Genomic DNA, 20407 nt, shown 5'->3' on the forward strand with positions numbered 1-20407 from the left:
TGCACTGCAACATAGCACTACAATAGTCTAATTAAATGCACAGTTAAACTTGCTGCAAATCAGTCACATGTGCTGCCTATGAAGTTTAAGTGAGTGTCGAGCAGGTTATATTTCATCAGAATCGCTTATATGATTGTTTAGTTGAGCGATTAAGAGTGAAAACAAAAGATGAACACCAATATATCAGCTGAAAGAGCTCTAACAGAAGAATTTCCCAAAAACAGAGTCTGGATCCAACTCTACAAATAAGGCCAAAGCAATCAAGCTTCAAACTTCAAAACGCACATCAGGAATATGGTGAAAGTCCGTTGGTGTGGCCGTTTGGCCTCAGACAGAGAAAGCCGTCTTGATTATCTGTTTGCATGAAAGCGTCTCTCGTCAGAGAGGAATGAGAGCTGCTGAAGTTCACAGTTCCAGCGCTGGATAAACCTTCTGATGAAGAGCTGATGTTTGGGTTGTGTGAATGATTGCATGTGTGGAGGAAGACCTGCTTCTTTGAAGCAGATGAAGGAAGGGCGGCCCTTTGTTTATTGGACGTGTTTGAAAGGAGTCTGACGGAAAGCAATCATGGAGAAAACCCAGTTCTTGAGCTCCGCAAGATTCCCCTCCGAATCTGGCGTCCATCCGGGATCCCAGCAGGCAGAAGGAACACTTGATGAACTTTTTATGTTGTTTGGAAGAAAAAAAACACTCTGTTCAAGGCGTTTTCAAAGGAAGAAACAAGATATTCAATAACTTAATGTAGCAGGCTGGAGTGTTTCCATAATTCATCCGTCCTGAAGTATAATGTTGTACGGTACATCAAAGCCGGTCTTTCCCAGTAACTGTATTATGCTGTTGTCTACGGGTCAGAATCTGTGAATGGATGTTGTAGTGTTTGGAAATAACCTGCTGTAGATATGACTGTCTTTACACAAGCAGACAGGGTGAACAGGTTTTTATCTGTCTGCTGGGAAACCGGCTGATAATGAGGAACAACTTCTTACTAGATTTACCAAAGACTGTGAGGATCTTAATATTGAATATTTCAAAGCTGTCATGTTATAATGGAGAAATGTATCCTTTGGATAAACAACAACAACAAATATATATGTATTATATATATATAATTTATAAAAAAAATAAAAATAAATAAATAAATATATATATATATATATATATATATATATATATATATATATATATATATATATATATATATATATATATATATATATATTTTAAATGTATTATATATTTATTAATTTTACTTATTTAATTTTTATCTTTAATTATTTATATTTATTTATATTTATATATTTTTTGTTTAATTTATTTTACATTTTATTTTTATATTTTTTATATTTTTTTATTTATTCAAAATATTTATTTACATTTTAATTTATTATATATATAATAAATTAAAATGTAAATAAATATTTTGAATAAATAAAAATAAATAAATATATAATAAAAAACATCAAAATAAAATTTAAAATAAATTAAATAAAATGTATATAAATATAAATAAATATATAATAAATTTTAAATATATATTAAAATAGATACATAATACATAAAAAAATAAATAAATATATATATATATATATATATATATATATATATATATATATATATAAAATAAACAAAAAATAAATAAAATAATTAATTAAAAAAAAAAAAAAAATAACTAGATTTTTTAAAAAATAAAATAAAAACTGATTAAATCATTATTATGGGATCTTCAGTTTCCTTCCTAAAAGCATTACAAAATATTCTCTGCATAAAACATACAGTGATAAAATTAGTCTGAAAAGAAGAAATGTAGATAATAATAGTGTTATTTATGCATAAATGCAATCATACACAGTAAACACTTCCAAATAAATGAATAAATGCTATAATATATTTGATGCCAAAATATATAAAGATGCGATTTTTCATAATAAAATGCATTAGTGCAATTCCACTGTGGTGCATCGCTGTCATACTGCAAAATTAATATTTTCAAAATTTTCTATAAAACTATGTAATGCATGTCTTAATGACATCAGAGATGCAGGAAACAGCCTTTTATTTCCAATTATGCATGTAGCAATTTTTTTTTCTGAAAGCTGAGAAAGTGAAAGCAAATAATACAGGGTTAAAGGTTCTGAGAAATGCATTGGCACACTAACAAAATATCCTAGAGCACACCTGCATATTTTGCTATAAAACAAGGGCTATTATAACCAATTTCAGATTTACCTGCCAATAAAAGCATTCAAGCAAAACCAAACAACGGCTGGTGATTTTACAGGCTGGTCAGATACAATCTAACTGGGCAATTCTTAGTCAGTAATGTGCTTCATTTAGAGCGCCAAACTTTCGAAACTAGTACAGAAAGTGCTTCATCTCACTGAAGTCACTGAATAAATTACAATATTACTATAAAAACAACAACAACCAGTCTTGCCTCGACTTGACTCAAAGTCAGCAGACAAAAGAAACAGGTTGCATCCATGTGTGTTCAGTCATGGGAGTGCAAGCAGGAATTACTACATGTCAACAGAACTTGTGTAACGCGGGTCCGCCTGTACACACACGTCCCAGAGCGAGAGACCGCTGTCATTACAAAGCACCGGCGCTTCAGTAAAGCCTACAGGAAACCAGCACAATGACATGGAGATTAGTAATCATCAAAGCCCCTGCAGCACCACAGAACTGAGCCGTGCCCTTCCCAGCGTTCCCGGGAACACGACAAACATCGCTCAGGTGAACTTCCTCTGTAACTGAGATTGTGCTTCACAAGAGTTACGTTGCCAGGCGTGACATCAGCGCAGACCAAACAAACGGCGAGGTTTAGCCGAGAGGAGGGTGGAGACGCGGCTCTATCTGCACCTGAACGACGTCAGCCTCACCTGTTCCTCAATCTCTGGACTTTAACACTTGGGATCTATGAAGGACTCTGAACTGTAGAAGAAGATCTTAAAATCAAGGCTAACTACAAATATCTTGGCGGTAAAGAGGTTACGGTAAGAGGAGTTACTCATGTCACTTCCACTATTTCACTTCCACCATCATTATATGGCATTGCTTTTACATTAAACAAGTTTATACAACCATTGAAAGATTTACATCAATTTGACATTAATACTAATAAAATGTGATGATTAATTAGGATTTTTGAGGAAATGCCTGTGTCTGTGCAACCTGTTCTATAGCCTAACAAGTCTTGTCATGTTCACAGAAACACCTCTAACGTTTGTTGGCTTCAGACGTGGGTGTGAATACCTGCGCACCTTTCCAGGTATGTCTCGGACAATAAACCTACTTTTAAAGGTTTTAAACACTGACCAGAATGATTGTTTGGATTTTTACTGATTCGTAATTGTTGGATGTTTAAAGAAGAAAGGAAAATGCTGCGTTTGGTAACTGTACCACAATGAGAAATGGCCCCCAAAAATATCAACACTTTCTTATAAATGATTGAATTAAATCAAAATTTATTCAATGAATTGACTTGGAACTTCTACACTGTAAAAAATTATTTGATTATATGATTTATCACAACATTTTTCTTTTGTCAAATCAACTTATGGTGTAATATGGTTCAGATAACATCATATTTTGAGTTGCTTTTGATTAAATCAATCACCTTCATTGTATTAACTCAAATTTTAATTTCAATGAACTCAAAATTAAGGCAACCAGGTAACTTAGTTTAAGTTAAACCAACAATTCTTTTTTACAGCGTACAGACTAAAGCCTCAGTCAATCACTGTCATGGGATCTTCAATGTTGTTCCTAAAAGCGTAACAAAAAAGAAGCATAAAATGTTCAATTTTGTCTGAAAAGAAGAAACACAGATAATAATAATAATAGTGATATTTATGCATAAATGCAATTGTATCACAGTTAGCGCTTCCGTATAAATGAATAGACGCAAGAATATAATTGATGCCACTATCTATAAAAATTGCATTTTTTCATTAGACAACCATCATATGGCAGCATTCATATTTCCTAAATTAATTAACACTACACTAGTACACTCTAAAAAATAGTGGGTTAAAAACAACCCAAGTTGGGTTGAAAATGGACAAACTCAGTGATTGGGTTGTTGTAACCCAGTGATTGGACCATTTTAACCCAGCAATTGGACTGTTTTAACCCAGCGACTGGGTTGTTTTAACCCAGAAATTGGACCGTTTTAACCCAGCGACTGGGTTGTTTTAACCCAGAAATTGGACCGTTTTAACCCAGCGATTGGGTTGTTTTTAACCCACCGATTGGGTTGTTTTAACCCAGCAACTGGATTGTTTTAACCCACCGATTGGGCTGTTTTAACCCACCGATTGGGCTGTTTTAACTCAGAAATTGGATTGTTTTAACCCAGCGACTGGGTTGTTTTAACCCACCGATTGGGCTGTTTTAACTCAGAAATTGGATTGTTTTAACCCAGCGACTGGGTTGTTTTAACCCACCGATTGGGCTGTTTTAACTCAGAAATTGGATTGTTTTAACTCGGGACTGGGTTGTTTTAACCCTGCGACTGGATTGTTTTAATTTACCAACTGGGATGTTTTAACCCAGCGATTGGACTGTTTTAACCCAGGGATTGGACTGTTTTAACCCAGCAATTGGATTGTTTTAAACCAGAAATTGGATTGTTTTAACCCAGCGACTGGGTTGTTTTTTATTGATTTTTAATTTCCAACCTATTTTGGGTTAATTTTAAGCCAGCCATATAGTCATTTTTAAACAATAGTTGGGTTAAATAAAACTGCCCAGCACGCTGGACAAACATTTAACCCAACCACTGGGTTAAAACAACCCAATCTCTAGGTTAAATCAACCCATTCGCAGGGTTAAAACATCCCATTCACTGGGTTTGTCCATTTTAAACTGAATTTGGGTTGTTTTTAACCCCGCATTTTAACCCAGTGTATTATTACAAATCTTGGAGTTATATATATATATATTTTTGGAGCAGAACGTTTTTTTTCCCCCAGTAAGGTGCTCTGAAAAGAAAGCGTGTATTAATATTTGTTCAAAATGTAGGTTGTTTTGGGGATTTATTGGTTTAAACCTTCAAATTCGTGCATTTCCTTTCAGAACAATTGACTTTCTGACAATTGATCCTCCCTCCCTCTCGTTGCATGTTTGAAAAGGAATGCCGTTATGTCCACGCTCGCCATCTCCCGCTGCTACTAAAGTGCCGATAAAACCTTTATTGGCCAACAAAACATGTTTTCTGTAGTGCCATACAAATTTAAAGAGTGAGTGTTGCGAGTCACGAACACTGATCTAATGTGTGAGTGAACTGTAAACCGCAAAACAGGGCTGTGAATGCCAACTAGAGTAAAACGCTTCCTATGTACATTATCACAACAAATGAGACTTATTACTCTTTATTACAAACTAATTTAACCTGTACTGAATCATAGAGCGCTGTGAAAACATGCTCTGAGAATGCAGGTCAGCAGTTACACAAGAATCTTGCACAATTAAAATATGTGTAAATGTGATTTCATTAAAGTTCCCATGAAAGAATCACAAGTCATTCATAGTGAGCGAGGACGAAACATGCCAGCGGCTGTAAAGATGTTGCAATATCAACTGTTAATCTGTAACAAGAACTAATCTTAATCAAATACTGATTAAAATGAACAGCTATATCAGTGATTGTTATGGTACATGTGCTGGATCAGACGCTTTATAACACATTTCATACCGGATATACAGTATATATTTCAAATATTAGACATAATTATACATTTATCAAGGGAACAAATAAAAAAAAATGAATAAAAACTGAGTTTTTTTCTAGTTATAAAGTCCCAAAGCACTTTTTCCACATTCTTTGAGCTGATTGTCAGGGAAAATGAATATAAATATAGTAAAATTTGTTATTTGTTTTGGTAGTAGAAAAGCATTCATTTTAAACTCTTCAAAAACGCCATTATTAAAAAGAGAAACAATTAAACATCCATGTAAGGGAATTACAAGCAGAAATTCAACACCAATTCCATGTGCACCTTTGTTTAAAGTAATACTGTGTCTCCATGTGAAGTTAAGCCAACAAAGTGAAAGTCAACACTGAATGTTAAAATGTCATGCAACACAAGACAATCACAGCCAATCAGAACATACTTAATGTGGAACATGATTTTGGACCAATAAGGTTTTGTGTGTATATATATATATATATATATATATATATATATATATATATATATATATATATATATATATAAAATCATATATGAAAGTTTAAGCCACACCAATGTAAATATTCATGCACAAGAAGACGCGAAAGGGAACTCAATTAGTTTCTCGCGTACTGTGAGAAGTTTTCTGTGTGCAAACATCCAAAGCGTGCACACAGAAAGCCGCGTCTCAGATAGTGCGTGAATACTGAAATGAGCTCTTTTAGGTCTTCTTGTACTTAAAAAAACCAAAGTATCCTAGTAAACATAGTCGGTTAAGTCTTAAGTGAACGTAAACAGCTGAGAAAGAAAATTCTCACGTGTAACAGCATCAGTATATTAGATCCGTGCACCTCTTAAAGTGACAGCAGCCTAATATTTCTGCTGCTGTCCATGTCATTAATGTTAATCAAGAAATAATTGGGTTGTTTTAACCCAGCGGTTGGGTTAAATTTTTGCAATTTTATTTAACCCAACTATTGTTTAAAAATGACTACATGTCTGGCTTAAAATGATATAATAGGCTGGAAATTAAAAATCAGACACATAATTACTAGAGGAAACATTTATTAATAAGAAATCTAATAATGTTTGTTTATTAAACATATTAATAAATGTTAATTTCCAACATACTTTAGGTTCATTTTATGCTAGAAATACAGTAATTTTTAAACAATAGTTGAGTTAAATAAACTACCCAGCAGGTTGTGCAAACATTTAACCCAACCGCTGGGTTAAAACAACGCATCCATTGGGTTAAAGTGAAGCATTCGCTGGGTTAAAACAACCCGATCGCTGGTTTTGTCCATTTTCAACCAAAATTGGGTTGTTTTTATCCCAGCATTTTTGAATATATGTTTAATTTACACAGTAAAGACTATGCAGTGATTATTTTACAGTTGATTGCTTTATTAAAACCTATTGTTAGACCTACCTGAAAAATGCACCTGAAAAGCTTTGTTCTGCTGTATTAGTTTGTGCTATTACTGACTGTTTATTTGTCTTTAATAATGTTTTAAATAAGTATTTATAAGAATTTTCACTGGTATCTATAATTTTGGTGTCATAACCAATAGTTTTATAACCAGTAAATGTTCGTAAGTCACTGGCCGTTGGTAGATGTGGCAGTAGTTTTAGGCCCTGATTATAAGTTTACTATAAGGTACATTTTATCACTTTAATGCATCCTTGCTGAATAAAACTATTGAATGGTAGTAAATATGTATCTGTCAGGTTTGATGACTATTTTCCTGTAATCTGTTTCAGAATCTAGATTTCTCCGCTCATCACATGTTGTCACAGTGCTGAAGAAACAGCTCAAGGATTACGATGCCTCTAAGGACGTCGCTTTACCGCAAACCAACATCTGGAAGATGGCAGAGGAGATTAACAAACCGAAAGGAGGTTGTGTCAGTCAACATGATCAGCCTTCCTCTCGGTGACTTCCGGCACGTCTCTCACATCGGAATAGACGGACACTCGGAGAGTTTCGGCGACCTCTCGTTCTTGAAGGAGGGCCAGAGTCTCCTGCTTCAGAGCTCCAAGAGCGAGCAGAACCTGTTCCTCGCGTGCGCGCCACCGCCGAAGCCGCCCCGCGTCAACCTGGACGAACCGGGCCGATGCAGCCCGATCTGGGAACGCGCGCCGGCCAATCAGAGGCAGAAATGCAGCTCGCTTCCCCTCCTGGAAGCCGAGGAAGAGGAGGAAGAGTGTTCGCACGTGGAGCCCAGAAGCATCAGCAGGAGTCCGGCTCGTGGCAGCCTGAGTTCTGGACGAGATTCAACACAAACAAACCCAGAAGAAACACAGCCAGACCAAACCGACACCGCCTTCACGTTCAGTCTGGATCTGGGACCCTCCATACTGGACGCCGTCCTGCAGGTGATGGATAAAGTCCAGCAATAGGTCGCAACGGGAGCCGTGAACTGTTTTTGATCAACATCTGAACTCTGGACAATAACAAAACTGCTTCATATTGCTCAACAAAATATTTCTTCTTGGAACTGTACGATTAGGAAACGTCTCAAACTGTTTTTGTGTCCAAACTCCACACCCTTTATTAAGAAATATCCCCCTTCCAGTGAAGTCTGGATGTGCTCTTATTATGTAACGTTGTGTAACGGTTGCTGACCGTCCACAATCAGATATTTTAAGGCAGCGTTAGTCAATGTGTGCCGAAGTCTAGTTAATGATTAAGCGGCTTTTATTTCACCACTTAAACTGTGATTTCCTCGTTTGCTCTCTGAGCCCCACTCCTTTGCTTTAGTACACTGCATTCACAGATGAAATTAACCTTGTGAGAAGATTTCCTTCTGTCTGCACTGGAATGGTTAAAAACACTGTATGATTAATTATATCAAGCTATATTCTTTCTATAAGGACAACCTATAAAGTCAATTCAGTGACAACTAGCCAGATTAAATAACAATATGCCAACTAGTTCACAAGTGGAAGGGAACAACAGTAATTCCTTAATAAAATAATGTTTATTTTTAATAAAAATGCATGTATGTACTTGTGTAAATATTTTAATAATTGTGCATATTAAAGATATATATATATATATTAAATTTTTTAAATGCAGTAATCATATAAACGCTTAATTGCTTAAATAAAGTGCAACAAAACACTATCAAGCCTGCTAATTCAATTTATGATGTACAGGCTAATAGATCATTAAGGTTTATAGCAATTAAGAAAAAAGATGTTTCAATATTTACAATTAGCCATTAAAGGTGCCCTAGAACGTTCTTTCACAAGATGTAATATAAGTCTAAGGTGTCCCCTGAATGTGTCTGTGAAGTTTCAGCTCAAAATACCCCATAGATTTCTTTTAATTGCCTATTTTGGGGCATCATTATAAATGCGCCGATTCAGCGTGCTTCCCCTTTAAATGCTTGCACTCCCCGCCCCCTGAGCTCTCGACTCTATATACATTGCATAAACAAAGTTCACACAGCTAATATAACCCTCAAAATGGATCTTTACAAAGTGTTCGTCATGCATACTGCATGCATGCATTGGATCATGTGAGTATGGTATTTATTTGGATGTTTACATTTGATTCCGAATGAGTTTGAGGCTATGCTCCGTGACTAGCGGCTAATGCTACACTGTTGGAGAGATTTATAAAGAATGAAGTTGTGTTTATGCATTATACAGAGTGCAAGTGTTTAAAAATGAAAATAGCGGCGGCTCTTGTCTCCGTGAATACAGTAATAAACGATGGTAACTTTAACCACATTTAACAGTACATTAGCAACATGCTAATGAAACATTTAGAAAGACAATTTACAAATATCACTAAAAATATCATGATATCGTGGATCATGTCAGTTATTATTGCTCCATCTGTCATTTTTCGCTATTGTTCTTGCTTGCTTACCTAGTCTGATGATTCAGCTGTGCACAGATCCAGATGTTAATACTGGCTGCCCTTGTGTAATGCCTTGAACATGAGCTGGCATATGCAAATATTGGGGGCGTACATATTAATGATCCCGACTGTTACCGTAACAGTCGGTGTTATGTTGAGATTCTCCTGTTCTTCGGAGGTCTTTTAAACAAATGAGATTTATATAAGAAGGAGGAAGCAATGGAGTTTGAGACTCACTGTATGTCATTTCCATGTACTGAACTCTTGTTATTCAACTATGCCACGTTAAATTCAATTTTCCATTCTATGGCACCTTTAAAAAAAAAAATATTTATTTGAAATGTAAAAATATTACAAAAATATTACTATTAATAAAAATCATTAGCTATCTAATAAATCAATAAGGCATATAGCAATTACGAAAAGAAAATAATATTCAATATTTAATATTAATTTTCAAATGTTTAATATTATTAAAATTAATAAGGCGTACAACAATTAAGAAAACAAAATATAAAAATTAGTAAATATTTACTATATTAAATAAGAAAAAATATATATTCTAAATTCCAAAATATACCAAATATAATTAAAATATTAAAAATAAAACAAAAACTATGATTAGCATATTTATGTTTGTGTGTGAGTTTGTGTTTGCATGAGAGTGAGCATGTGTGTGTTCTTGTATACATGGTCACAAATGTGTATAATAACATGTGTATTACAACGCAAACATGGTTTATGGGGACATTTCCTGTGTCCTCGTAAACCAAATGGCTTGAAAAACATACTAAACAGTGTTTTTTTGAATTTCAAAAATGCAGACAGTTTTCTGTGATGCAGGTTTAGGGGTAATGGTAATGTAGGATGAGAGAATATACAGTTTGTACAGTATAAACACCATTATGTCTATGAAGAGTCTCCGTAAAACACATATAAAAGTAAGTGTGTGTGTGTGTGTGTGAGCACAGTCAATGCTGATAATCTCAATTAATCAACCAGCCTGAGGTGATACATAAGTTCACAGCCTAACTACAGGTCTAATGAGACGACTCACTCCTGTTGACTCCGTTTTAAGCACAAATTAGCTTTAAAACAATTAATTAACACTAACGGCTGCATTTTCAGCAGCTGAACTGAATGCTGCGTGTTTGAGCGCCCTGATACGTACAGACACACATAGCTGGAGCCCGGTTACACGTCCAAACTGGTGCTATTTCTGTATCAGAACAAGTGCAGTGTTCTCCTGACAGCTGGAGAAGTGAGGGAACGTGATACTTCCATCCATTAACACGAGGCTTTAAACACTAGCTGCTGAACAAACACGCCTCACGCCACAGGAGGCCATCGAAACACACACCCGCTCGTCTGCTGGGATTCATGCCTGATATACGGTGGAAAATGACAAGATATATAACGAGGAATGTCTAAAGCATGTGCGATAACTTTTGTATTAGCATCTAGGATTAGATACGCTTTATATAACTTAGTTTTACCAACAATTACTCTTAAAGATAGTGATCAATTAAAGGAGTTCTTCAATTCCTCTTTATTTTATTTCAAGTAACTAAAATGTTTTTATGGTTTTAGTTTTAGTGAACGATAATAACCCAGTTTCTTCACTGCACTGAAGAGGCACAAACTAAATGTCTCCTAACAGAAATAAAAGTTAAAGTGTACAGAGTTCAAGAATAACATGCATTAATATCGCACGGGAACTGGATGTACTTTCAAAACATGAGTTATACTTTGTCTTAAGTTAGTGAAGAAAGCATTTAGACCATAAAATGCTCAATCAATCACTGCGAAAGGAGAATGAAAGAAAAATAAACCTTGGAAGGATTTTAAAAGCATGGAGAAATCGGGAGGAATGATGAAAACGCACTGCAGACATTAGACGGGGGAGATCCTCGTTATTTTATTATTGACATTAAAACGATGGACAACGTCCAATAAGTCATAAGCAGAAACTCCTATTACTGAGCTTCACCCCGCTTCTCAGAAGCGTAACGCACGCTATGTGCCGTTCATCATCAAAACCAGTCCGTTTCCAGCAGAAACACAACGGACTGCAAACATGAAAGATACTTTGTCACGTCCAATGATGGCAAACCTACACAAAAACAAGCGCTAGAAAAGATGAGAGAAATCATCTCGCTAGTGTACGACTGACCCATAGAGCATCTCCATCACATCTGGAAGCACTTACAACAGAATCCTACCTGAATATCAGAAGAGTATCATGAGAAATATAAACAAAGCTGTTTTTTTAATATATATATATATATTGTTTTGACAATTCCATCATAATTACTGCTGACAGTCTCTCCAAACGCTACTGAACACACACACACCATAATTTCAGATCAATCTGACAGCGCTGATGAAACACTGGCTTCTGTCAGAATGAATTATCAGTCTAAAATACTCACAGATTCTGCCTCATTCGCTGAAGTTCAAGTTCAGACCGACAATATGAACTGCAACCTATTAGAACGTTGACACTGAAATCCACAATAAAGACATAATATATATATATATCATAATCTATTATTACCCGTCATTTTAATTTTCATATTTTAATTATAACAACACATTTAATTGCTTTTATTTTTGTTCACATTTGAACAAAAATAAAAGCAATTACATGTGTTATTATAACATTTGAACAAAAATAAAAGCAATTAAATGTGTTATTATAATTAAAATATGAAAATTAAAATGACGGATAATTCACACGTGAAATTTCTCTGTACTGTAGGATACGTGTTGGTAGCCATTAAAGAAAACGTGGTTTCATATTTATGTTTAAATAGTCCTATGTTATGTTTTAAATTCATCTATTTGATTATGAAAAGTGAACAGCATGAGTAAGATGCATCATAAGATGCGCAATATATCGGGAGACATTGAGTGTGTCAGGCATGATTTTGACCACTTCATTAAGTTTTGTTTTGTAGAAAGCCTTTCTTTAAAGTGAATTTCATTTTGTAAAAATTGTATCTTAATTTTAATCAATGTTTCATCAACCAAACGCCTGGATTTAATAAATAAGAAGCAAATATAGCAGACAATATAATCATGACACGGAGGCGCCGGCGCGATCACTTGCGCGTGAACTGGAGCGCGTCTTATAGGCTAAATGAACCGAAACTCAACGTATAGGCTGCTTGACTCACAGACATGAGAAATATCTCTATAGAAAGCATGAAATATCTACTTTAACAAAAACGAAATAATTCAAAACAAAAAGAAAGAGGCTACTCTGATTATGTAGAAGAAACCGAATGAAATGTGAATTCTGTCTCTAGGCGCGTCCACTATGAGCAGATGATGAGCAGCTTCATCTTTGTAGCCGACACTGATTCAGAAAACATTACTTTATTAATAAACAATTAAAATGTCTCCTTGCTGTTTTGGTCACATTCATAAGACCAATATCGATTCGTAAATCCCAGTCGCTCTTTGGGTAGGCTATATGCAGTTTTCAGTTGATGAATAAACAGTACATAGTGCGCCTCCCATCCAATAAATCGCAATAGGCTTAAAGCTTTGTGTTGCTTTTGATATGGAACAAAGTCTCAGATTTCAAATTCTGTCCATTTCATTAAGAAATTCAAGCAATAAATACCGTTTTGGCGCTCTTTAATGTGGCACTCGCCTGTGCGTTATCAAACGCATAGCAAAAGATTCGTGCCAGTTTAATTTTTGTTCTGGATCCAGTGCTCTGCTGCTACATTGGAGCGAACTCGCCACCAACTGGACAGGGGTGTGAATTACAGTTACAATTTACAATAGATCACCCTCAGTGTAATCTGTTAACGTGACGGACGGCCTTCAGATTTTTCCGTCAATGTTAAAAAAATTCAGTCAATGACGGAAAATTTTCGGTTAACGCGACCTCTGATATATATTATATATATATACATACACACACACACACACACACTGCCCTCCAAAACAAAGTGTGGTTTTGGATGATATCAGCATAAATCATTATCATTTTTTAGTGCAAATACATTAAAGTAACTTGACATTATCATTGAACACCAGCAATAATAATTTTAATTTTAATTACATAATAATGGCAATATATGCATGTCAAAATCAGACATGCCCCTTTGCCAGCTGTGATGCTGGTTACTGGATTAATCTTGGCCCAGGTTTGTAAAAGATCTTTGGGTCAGCACACCTTAATAGCTTCAACAATTGATTGCCAATTAAGTTTAGAATACAATGAACCAATCAGAACCCAGTTTAGGTCAGATAGCTGCTAATGCTGGATATTTAATTTTTTTCTATGTATAAACTGTTTATGTAATAAAATATGTTTTCGTAGTTTGTGTTGTCCCTTATCAGTGCAAAATTATCACAAATTAAAAAGGATTCATGCTAATATTGTCCAAAACCCCACTTTTCTAGGGCGTTTCCAAACTTTTGGAGGGCAGCGTATATTATATATATATATATATATATATATATATATATATATATATATATATATATATATATATATAAATGTATTTTTTTGGCCATCATTGTGATATGATTTTGGTCATGCAGTATATTAATACCATGATATTCTTCGAAGTACACTGCAGTATTATGTAAATACTATGGTATGTGGCTATGGTAATCAATCATTCGGTTTGTAAGGATTTTCACCCGACTTTAACCCTGAGTTAAAGTCTTTTTAGGCCCAGAAAAGGCTTTATACTAATATTAAACCACTTTAACTCTGGGTTATGAAGACCTAGAGCTGGGTTAATTCACGACAATTAACTCGACTTACAAAGAGACTACATTATTTTTGTTGTGTGTTTCAGAAGACTTAAGACAACTAGAGCAGATTTATGTGTTTGTTTATACATTTCAGGTCATTCAGTTTTGCCGCATACTGTGTTTCTGCAATTGATAACCTTAACCCAGGGTTAAAATGTACAATGTGAACCAAAGTGAACACTCAACAAAGGGGGCGGGGCCATGTTGGGCTGCTTTAGAGAAGAGGAAGAGTTGTTTTTGTAAATGCCGTCATTTTACGCCGGACTGCTTCACAAGCGAGGGTCAATTCAACACAAAAGATGAACATGACGGCACATGCTAGTGGATGAGTTGAATCAACTCCACAGCAACTACATCAATTTATCCACTAACCATTCAGAAACGTCTAAAAGTTGTAACTTCTTCCTGAGTCTCTCCATCAGTGTCGACTCCGGTTTGAACAATGTAAGGCTGAACACTTTTGTCATTTTGGCTGCGTGAGATTCTCCAGCTTTGTTGTTGTTGAGCTGTTAAAGCTCCGCCCTCTTCTGGAAAGCGGAGCTCATTTGCATTTAAAGGGACACACATAAAAACGGCGTGTTTTTGCTCACACCCAAATAGGGGCAAATTTGACAAGCTATAATAAATGATCTGTGGGGGATTTTGAACTAAAACTTCACAAAAGGTTCTTTGGGGAACTAAAAATGGCTCTTCTATGGCATCGCTGTGGTAAAAAATAACCCTTTTGGAACCTTTATTTTAAAGAGTGTAGCAAAAAAACCATCCAAAATGCACCGATACGCATCTATGATTAAAACAATATCCGTGCCTCCTCAGAGCAGAGCAGTGAATCATCTAAAAATCACCGTTCTCACCACAAACTAACACGGGACAACTGCCCCATCCAGCACATAAGATCCCGCTGGCCTTCCCAGAAATTCCTCTGTCAAGGGAACAAGAACAAATCTTCAGCTGCCAAGGGCCAAACACGACCCGCAAACGAATTTATTTTGGGCAAGAATGAGCGTTTCAGTCAAGGTCTACAGATATGGCTGAAAAAGGAAAGCTCCCCAAAATAGTCGATCCATCTGGTTCATGTTGTGTCTGGCAGGAACGCTGATGCATTTGACAGCAAAGAAAAACAGACGTTTCTCAGGCACACTGAGTTTGCACTTTTATCTCGCTGAAACAACACACGTACATCACCGAGAGAGAGATTGCCATGATTTACGAGCAAAAGTGCTGGGAAGAGCGTTTACGCAACTAAAATGCATTTTGCGATAGCAACGATCCTCGTGGAAGTTTCTAAGAAGAACGAATGGAAACTGACATGTTTAATCCCAACTGGACAAGAGGAGGGAAGCTACTGGGAACGAATCTATTAGTTTTAAACACGTTTACTTATAAAGAACGTTGAGTGCTTTCGTGAAGCCAACATTTTGAGTGTGTGAAAACCCTGAACTCAGTAAATTGTGCAAATTGCATTTCTGCTGAACAAGATGATTTCTGTTATGGTACGAGAAGTGCAAACATTCATTTTAAAAATAAGCGCACACTCCAAAAACCTCTTATTAGTCATTTATTTCACGGTCCAAGACGTTTCACAACCTTCATATATCACGCAACCCCTGAGAATTTATCACAACCCCAAGAACTATAGACGTGAAACCAAATCCAATCCAAATAATGTAGATTTATTGTCAGAGCCGTGTGGACTGGAGGGAACAATTAAATGCAACACGGAGGCCAGTGAATCTGTCTAAATAACTCAAGAGAAGAAAATACTACTTCAGGCTCAAATAACAACACATTATCATTATATACATTATTCAGATATTAAATATGAACCAAAAATGACCATGTTAGGGCTGAATGATAAATCAAAATAAAATCAGGATCACTTTATTGTCACATTAACATAATATCCAACATTTTTTCATGGATAGAAGTTTATTGCATTTAACTAGATTTGTAAAAGGAAACCTTAGTAAGTATTCTGTCAACCAAACAAAAACTTTAAGGTTACCCTGAAGTTTTCTGCCAAAATAAAATCTTGATGGTTTAATGTTTTGAAAGTGAAAAAATTGAGACAGATACTGTAATTTTACTATTGTGGTATAAAATAAAACTGTTTTTATATTATTATAACAATATATTTACATCTTAAGTTTTCAAATATTCCTTAAATTAATAATTGTTATTATTCCAAAGTTCAAAATCACATTTGCAATATATGACAAAAAAATCACATTTTTCGGCCAAATGGTGCAGTCCTAATTTAAGTAATCACTCCATTTCAGCCAGTGTTAATTTAGTAACAGTGAGACACTATTATAGTTTTTTATTAATATTTTGAACTAGTTTTTATTTGTATATTTTTTGTTTAAGTTTTGTCATGTTTTTGTCTTTTTTTAATATGCCTATAGTTTTATCAATATTTATTTCAGTTTTAGTTATTTTAGTACATCAAGCTTAAATAAATGAAAATTAGAAATCTTGCCAACTTTTTTATATTTAGCCCTGCACATCACATGCGGACAAAAGTACATATATTGTGGCCAAGATTTACTAATTCGTTACCTTGTTTTACTAAACCATGTGCATGATATAATAATTAATTCCCTCGTTTTACGAAATCATGCGCACGATATAATAATTTGTCCCCTCGTTTGACGAAATCGTGCACTCGATATTAATTCCCTTGTTTTACGAAATCATGCACAAGATATAATAATTCCCTCGTTTGACGAAATCATGTGCACAATATAATAATTAATTCCCCTCGTTTGACGAAATTGTGCGCACGATATTATTAATTCCCTCGTTTTACGAAATCATGCGCACAATATAATAATTAATTCCCCTCGTTTGACGAAATTGTGGGCACGATATTATTAATTCCCTCGTTTTACTAAATCGTGCGCACGATATTAATTCCCTCGTTTTACGAAATCATGTGCACAACATAATTCGTTCCCTCGTTTTACTAAATCATGCACACAATATAATAATTAATTCCCCTCGTTTGACGAAATTGTGGGCACGATATTATTAATTCCCTCGTTTTACGAAATCATGCGCACAACATAATTCGTTCCCTCGTTTTACTAAATCATGCACACAATATAATAATTAATTCCCCTCGTTTGACGAAATTGTGGGCACGATATTATTAATTCCCTCGTTTTACGAAATCATGCGCACAACGTAATAATTTGTTCCCTCGTTTTACTAAATCGTGCACACGATATAATAATTCCCTCGTTTGACGAAATCGTGCGCACGATATTAATTCCCTCTTTTTACGAAATCATGCGCACAACGTAATAATTTGTTCCCTCGTTTTACTAAATCGTGCACACGATATAATAATTCCCTCGTTTGACGAAATCGTGCGCACGATATTAATTCCCTCTTTTTACGAAATCATGCGCACAACATAATTCGTTCCCTCGTTTTACGAAATCATGCGCACAACGTAATAATTTGTTCCCTCGTTTTACTAAATCGTGCACACGATATTAATTCCCTCGTTTTACGAAATCATGCGCACAACATAATTCGTTCCCTCGTTTTACGAAATCATGCGCACAACGTAATAATTTGTTCCCTCGTTTGACGAAATCGTGCGCACGATATTAATTCCCTCTTTTTACGAAATCATGCGCACAACATAATTCGTTCCCTCGTTTTACGAAATCATGCGCACAACGTAATTCGTTCCCTCGTTTTACTAAATCATGCACACAATATAATAATTATTTCCCCTCGTTTGACGAAATTGTGGGCACGATATTATTAATTCCCTCGTTTTACGAAATCATGCGCACAACGTAATAATTTGTTCCCTCGTTTTACTAAATCGTGCACACGATATAATAATTCCCTCGTTTGACGAAATCGTGTGCACAACATAATAATTCGTTCCCTCGTTTTACTAAATCGTGCACACAATATAGTAATTAATTCGCTTGTTTTATGAAATTGTACGAACAATATACTAATTAATTCCCTCGATTTAATAAATTGTGGCCACGTCGTACTAATTCATTTAGTTAAATCAAAACAAGGGAAAGAATTGTTATATTGTGCGCACGTCGTGGGAATGATTTGTTAATTCATGGCCATATGATATACATATTTTTTCCTGCATGTCATGTGCAGAGCCCGTAATTTTATTTTATTTCAGTTCAAGTTTATTTCTTCTCAAGTAACAGCAGTTTTTATGGTTTTAGTTAATTATAATAACCCTGATTCCAGCTTACTACCATCAGACCACGTTTCACATTGCAGGGTTGAATCGCATTCTGCACACAACAGTTCGGATATTTAACGAAGTGACAAACACATTTCTAGCCACAAGACAAACAATGCTGTGTAACCAGAACAATCAATAATACTGCGATTCATCCTGAGCTCGAACGCAGCTGTATCAATACATATATATTTCTCACTGGTCACCACTGGACCACAGTCCACCCAAGAGCAAAACCCAGCTGCAGAAGGTCCCTCATCCCTAAAACCATGGCTGGTCTGAAGCAATGCTGCTTTCCCAGAATCACCCACGAGTGTGTCTGCGCTCCTGCTCCTCCGCAATCACAGCTGGCGTCTGGAGGAACTATGGGATGCTGAAGGGCTCGGCCAGACCTCCAGCGGTCTCAGTTGACCTTGGCCAGCATGTAGAACATAGCTGGTAGATCTTACCTCCCTGTTGGGTGACAGGACGTCTAATGTGTAATAAGAAAATTACCCTGTTTTTCTTCACTTTTCTTCAGAAACCTGCGGCCTGATGAAGCAATCGGCACTCAGTGTCAGTTGTTATAATAACATTCATGCAGATTATTCTGGAAAATCCCAGAATGTGGATCATGATCTCCCCTAAACGAGGAACCTGGGGCATTAACGCAAGAGTTGAACAACAGCCAAACGGATTAAATATGGTGTGCTGAGAATCTCTGATGACGGCTCACCGTATCACACTTCATATGTCAAGAGATTTCCAGACTGAATCAAAATTAAAATCTTACTGAGCTTCAACTTTTGAACGGTAGTAGTGAACATTAAACTGAGATGCAAGGAATTATACGAACATCTATCTTTCGGTACAGGCAAACTCTCAAACCTGCATCCAGGAGACCGGATTTATTTTCCATCAGACTCCATATCTGTGGCTTTCATCTGATGTATTTGGAGGTCTGGACCTCTTTTTTGCTGAATTAGATTTTGTCAGAGGTTTCAGACTCTTGCGAGACCTGCTTGAGAAAGGCCTGCAGGAGAATTAATGATTCTTAATTATTTTTATTTTCCATCCCAAATAAGCTAGGCTACATCAAACATAATAAACATAATAAACAAGAACAATATGGTAATATGGGTTCACTGTGGTATAGTAACACTATTGTTTTTTCATTAACAACACATTTTTACTAAGGCTATCAATGGATTAAAATTTGTAATCACGATTAATCGCACCCTTTTAGAAGAGACATTTCTTCTAAGATCATCTGCCTGATGTAAATGCATGCTTCAGTAATTCATTTGCGCTATTTGCATTAAATTATTTTATCACGTTAAGGGTTTTGAATTAATTTGGATTGCGTTAATGTTGACAGCCTTAATTTTTACACAACCAGTCAGTCAAGTTTTAGTAATTTTGTCATGCAAACGTTTTTTCAAAACATTTCTATTAAGCTTTATTTTTTTTACTTCAGTTTTAGTTTTAGTAATTTCAGAACTTCAACTCACACTTATTTCAGTTCATTGCCAAAGCAACATTTCTAATTTTAATTTAGATTTACGTTTTCATCAAATATTTAAATTTTATTTCAGCTTTATTTCTATTAACAAAAAGGACTGTAAAAGGTTTAAGTGAACTATAACAACACTGACAAACCCAGAGAATGGGTTGTTTTAACCCAGCGATTGGGTTAACCAAGAGAATGGGTTGTTTTAACCCAGCGATTGGGTTGTTTTAACCCAGAGAATAGGTTGTTTTAACCCAGCGATTGGTTTGTTTTAACCCAGAGAATGGGTTGTTTTAACCCAGCGATTGGGTTGTTTTAACCCAGAGAATAGGTTGTTTTAACCCAGCGATTGGTTT

General features: G+C 35.4%; 2 protein-coding genes across 2 annotated transcripts in view; one reads left to right on the plus strand and one right to left on the minus strand.

Moving 5' to 3' along the window:
• The window catches only part of dnajc17 (DnaJ (Hsp40) homolog, subfamily C, member 17), an 80161-nt gene that overhangs the window by 16903 nt on the left and 42851 nt on the right, over positions 1-20407 (minus strand). The gene's annotated exons all lie outside the window — the stretch shown is intronic.
• On the plus strand, positions 2467-8684 carry LOC125269253 (cdc42 effector protein 3). Its single transcript, XM_048192128.1, has 3 exons — positions 2467-2993; positions 3209-3268; positions 7437-8684. The coding sequence occupies exon 3, from the start codon at positions 7500-7502 to the stop codon at positions 8073-8075; it is 576 nt and encodes a 191-aa protein (XP_048048085.1). The 5' UTR covers positions 2467-2993; positions 3209-3268; positions 7437-7499; the 3' UTR covers positions 8076-8684.

This window comes from Megalobrama amblycephala, linkage group LG5 (assembly GCF_018812025.1).
Source record: "Megalobrama amblycephala isolate DHTTF-2021 linkage group LG5, ASM1881202v1, whole genome shotgun sequence".
In the NCBI taxonomy this organism is placed as follows: domain Eukaryota; kingdom Metazoa; phylum Chordata; class Actinopteri; order Cypriniformes; family Xenocyprididae; genus Megalobrama; species Megalobrama amblycephala.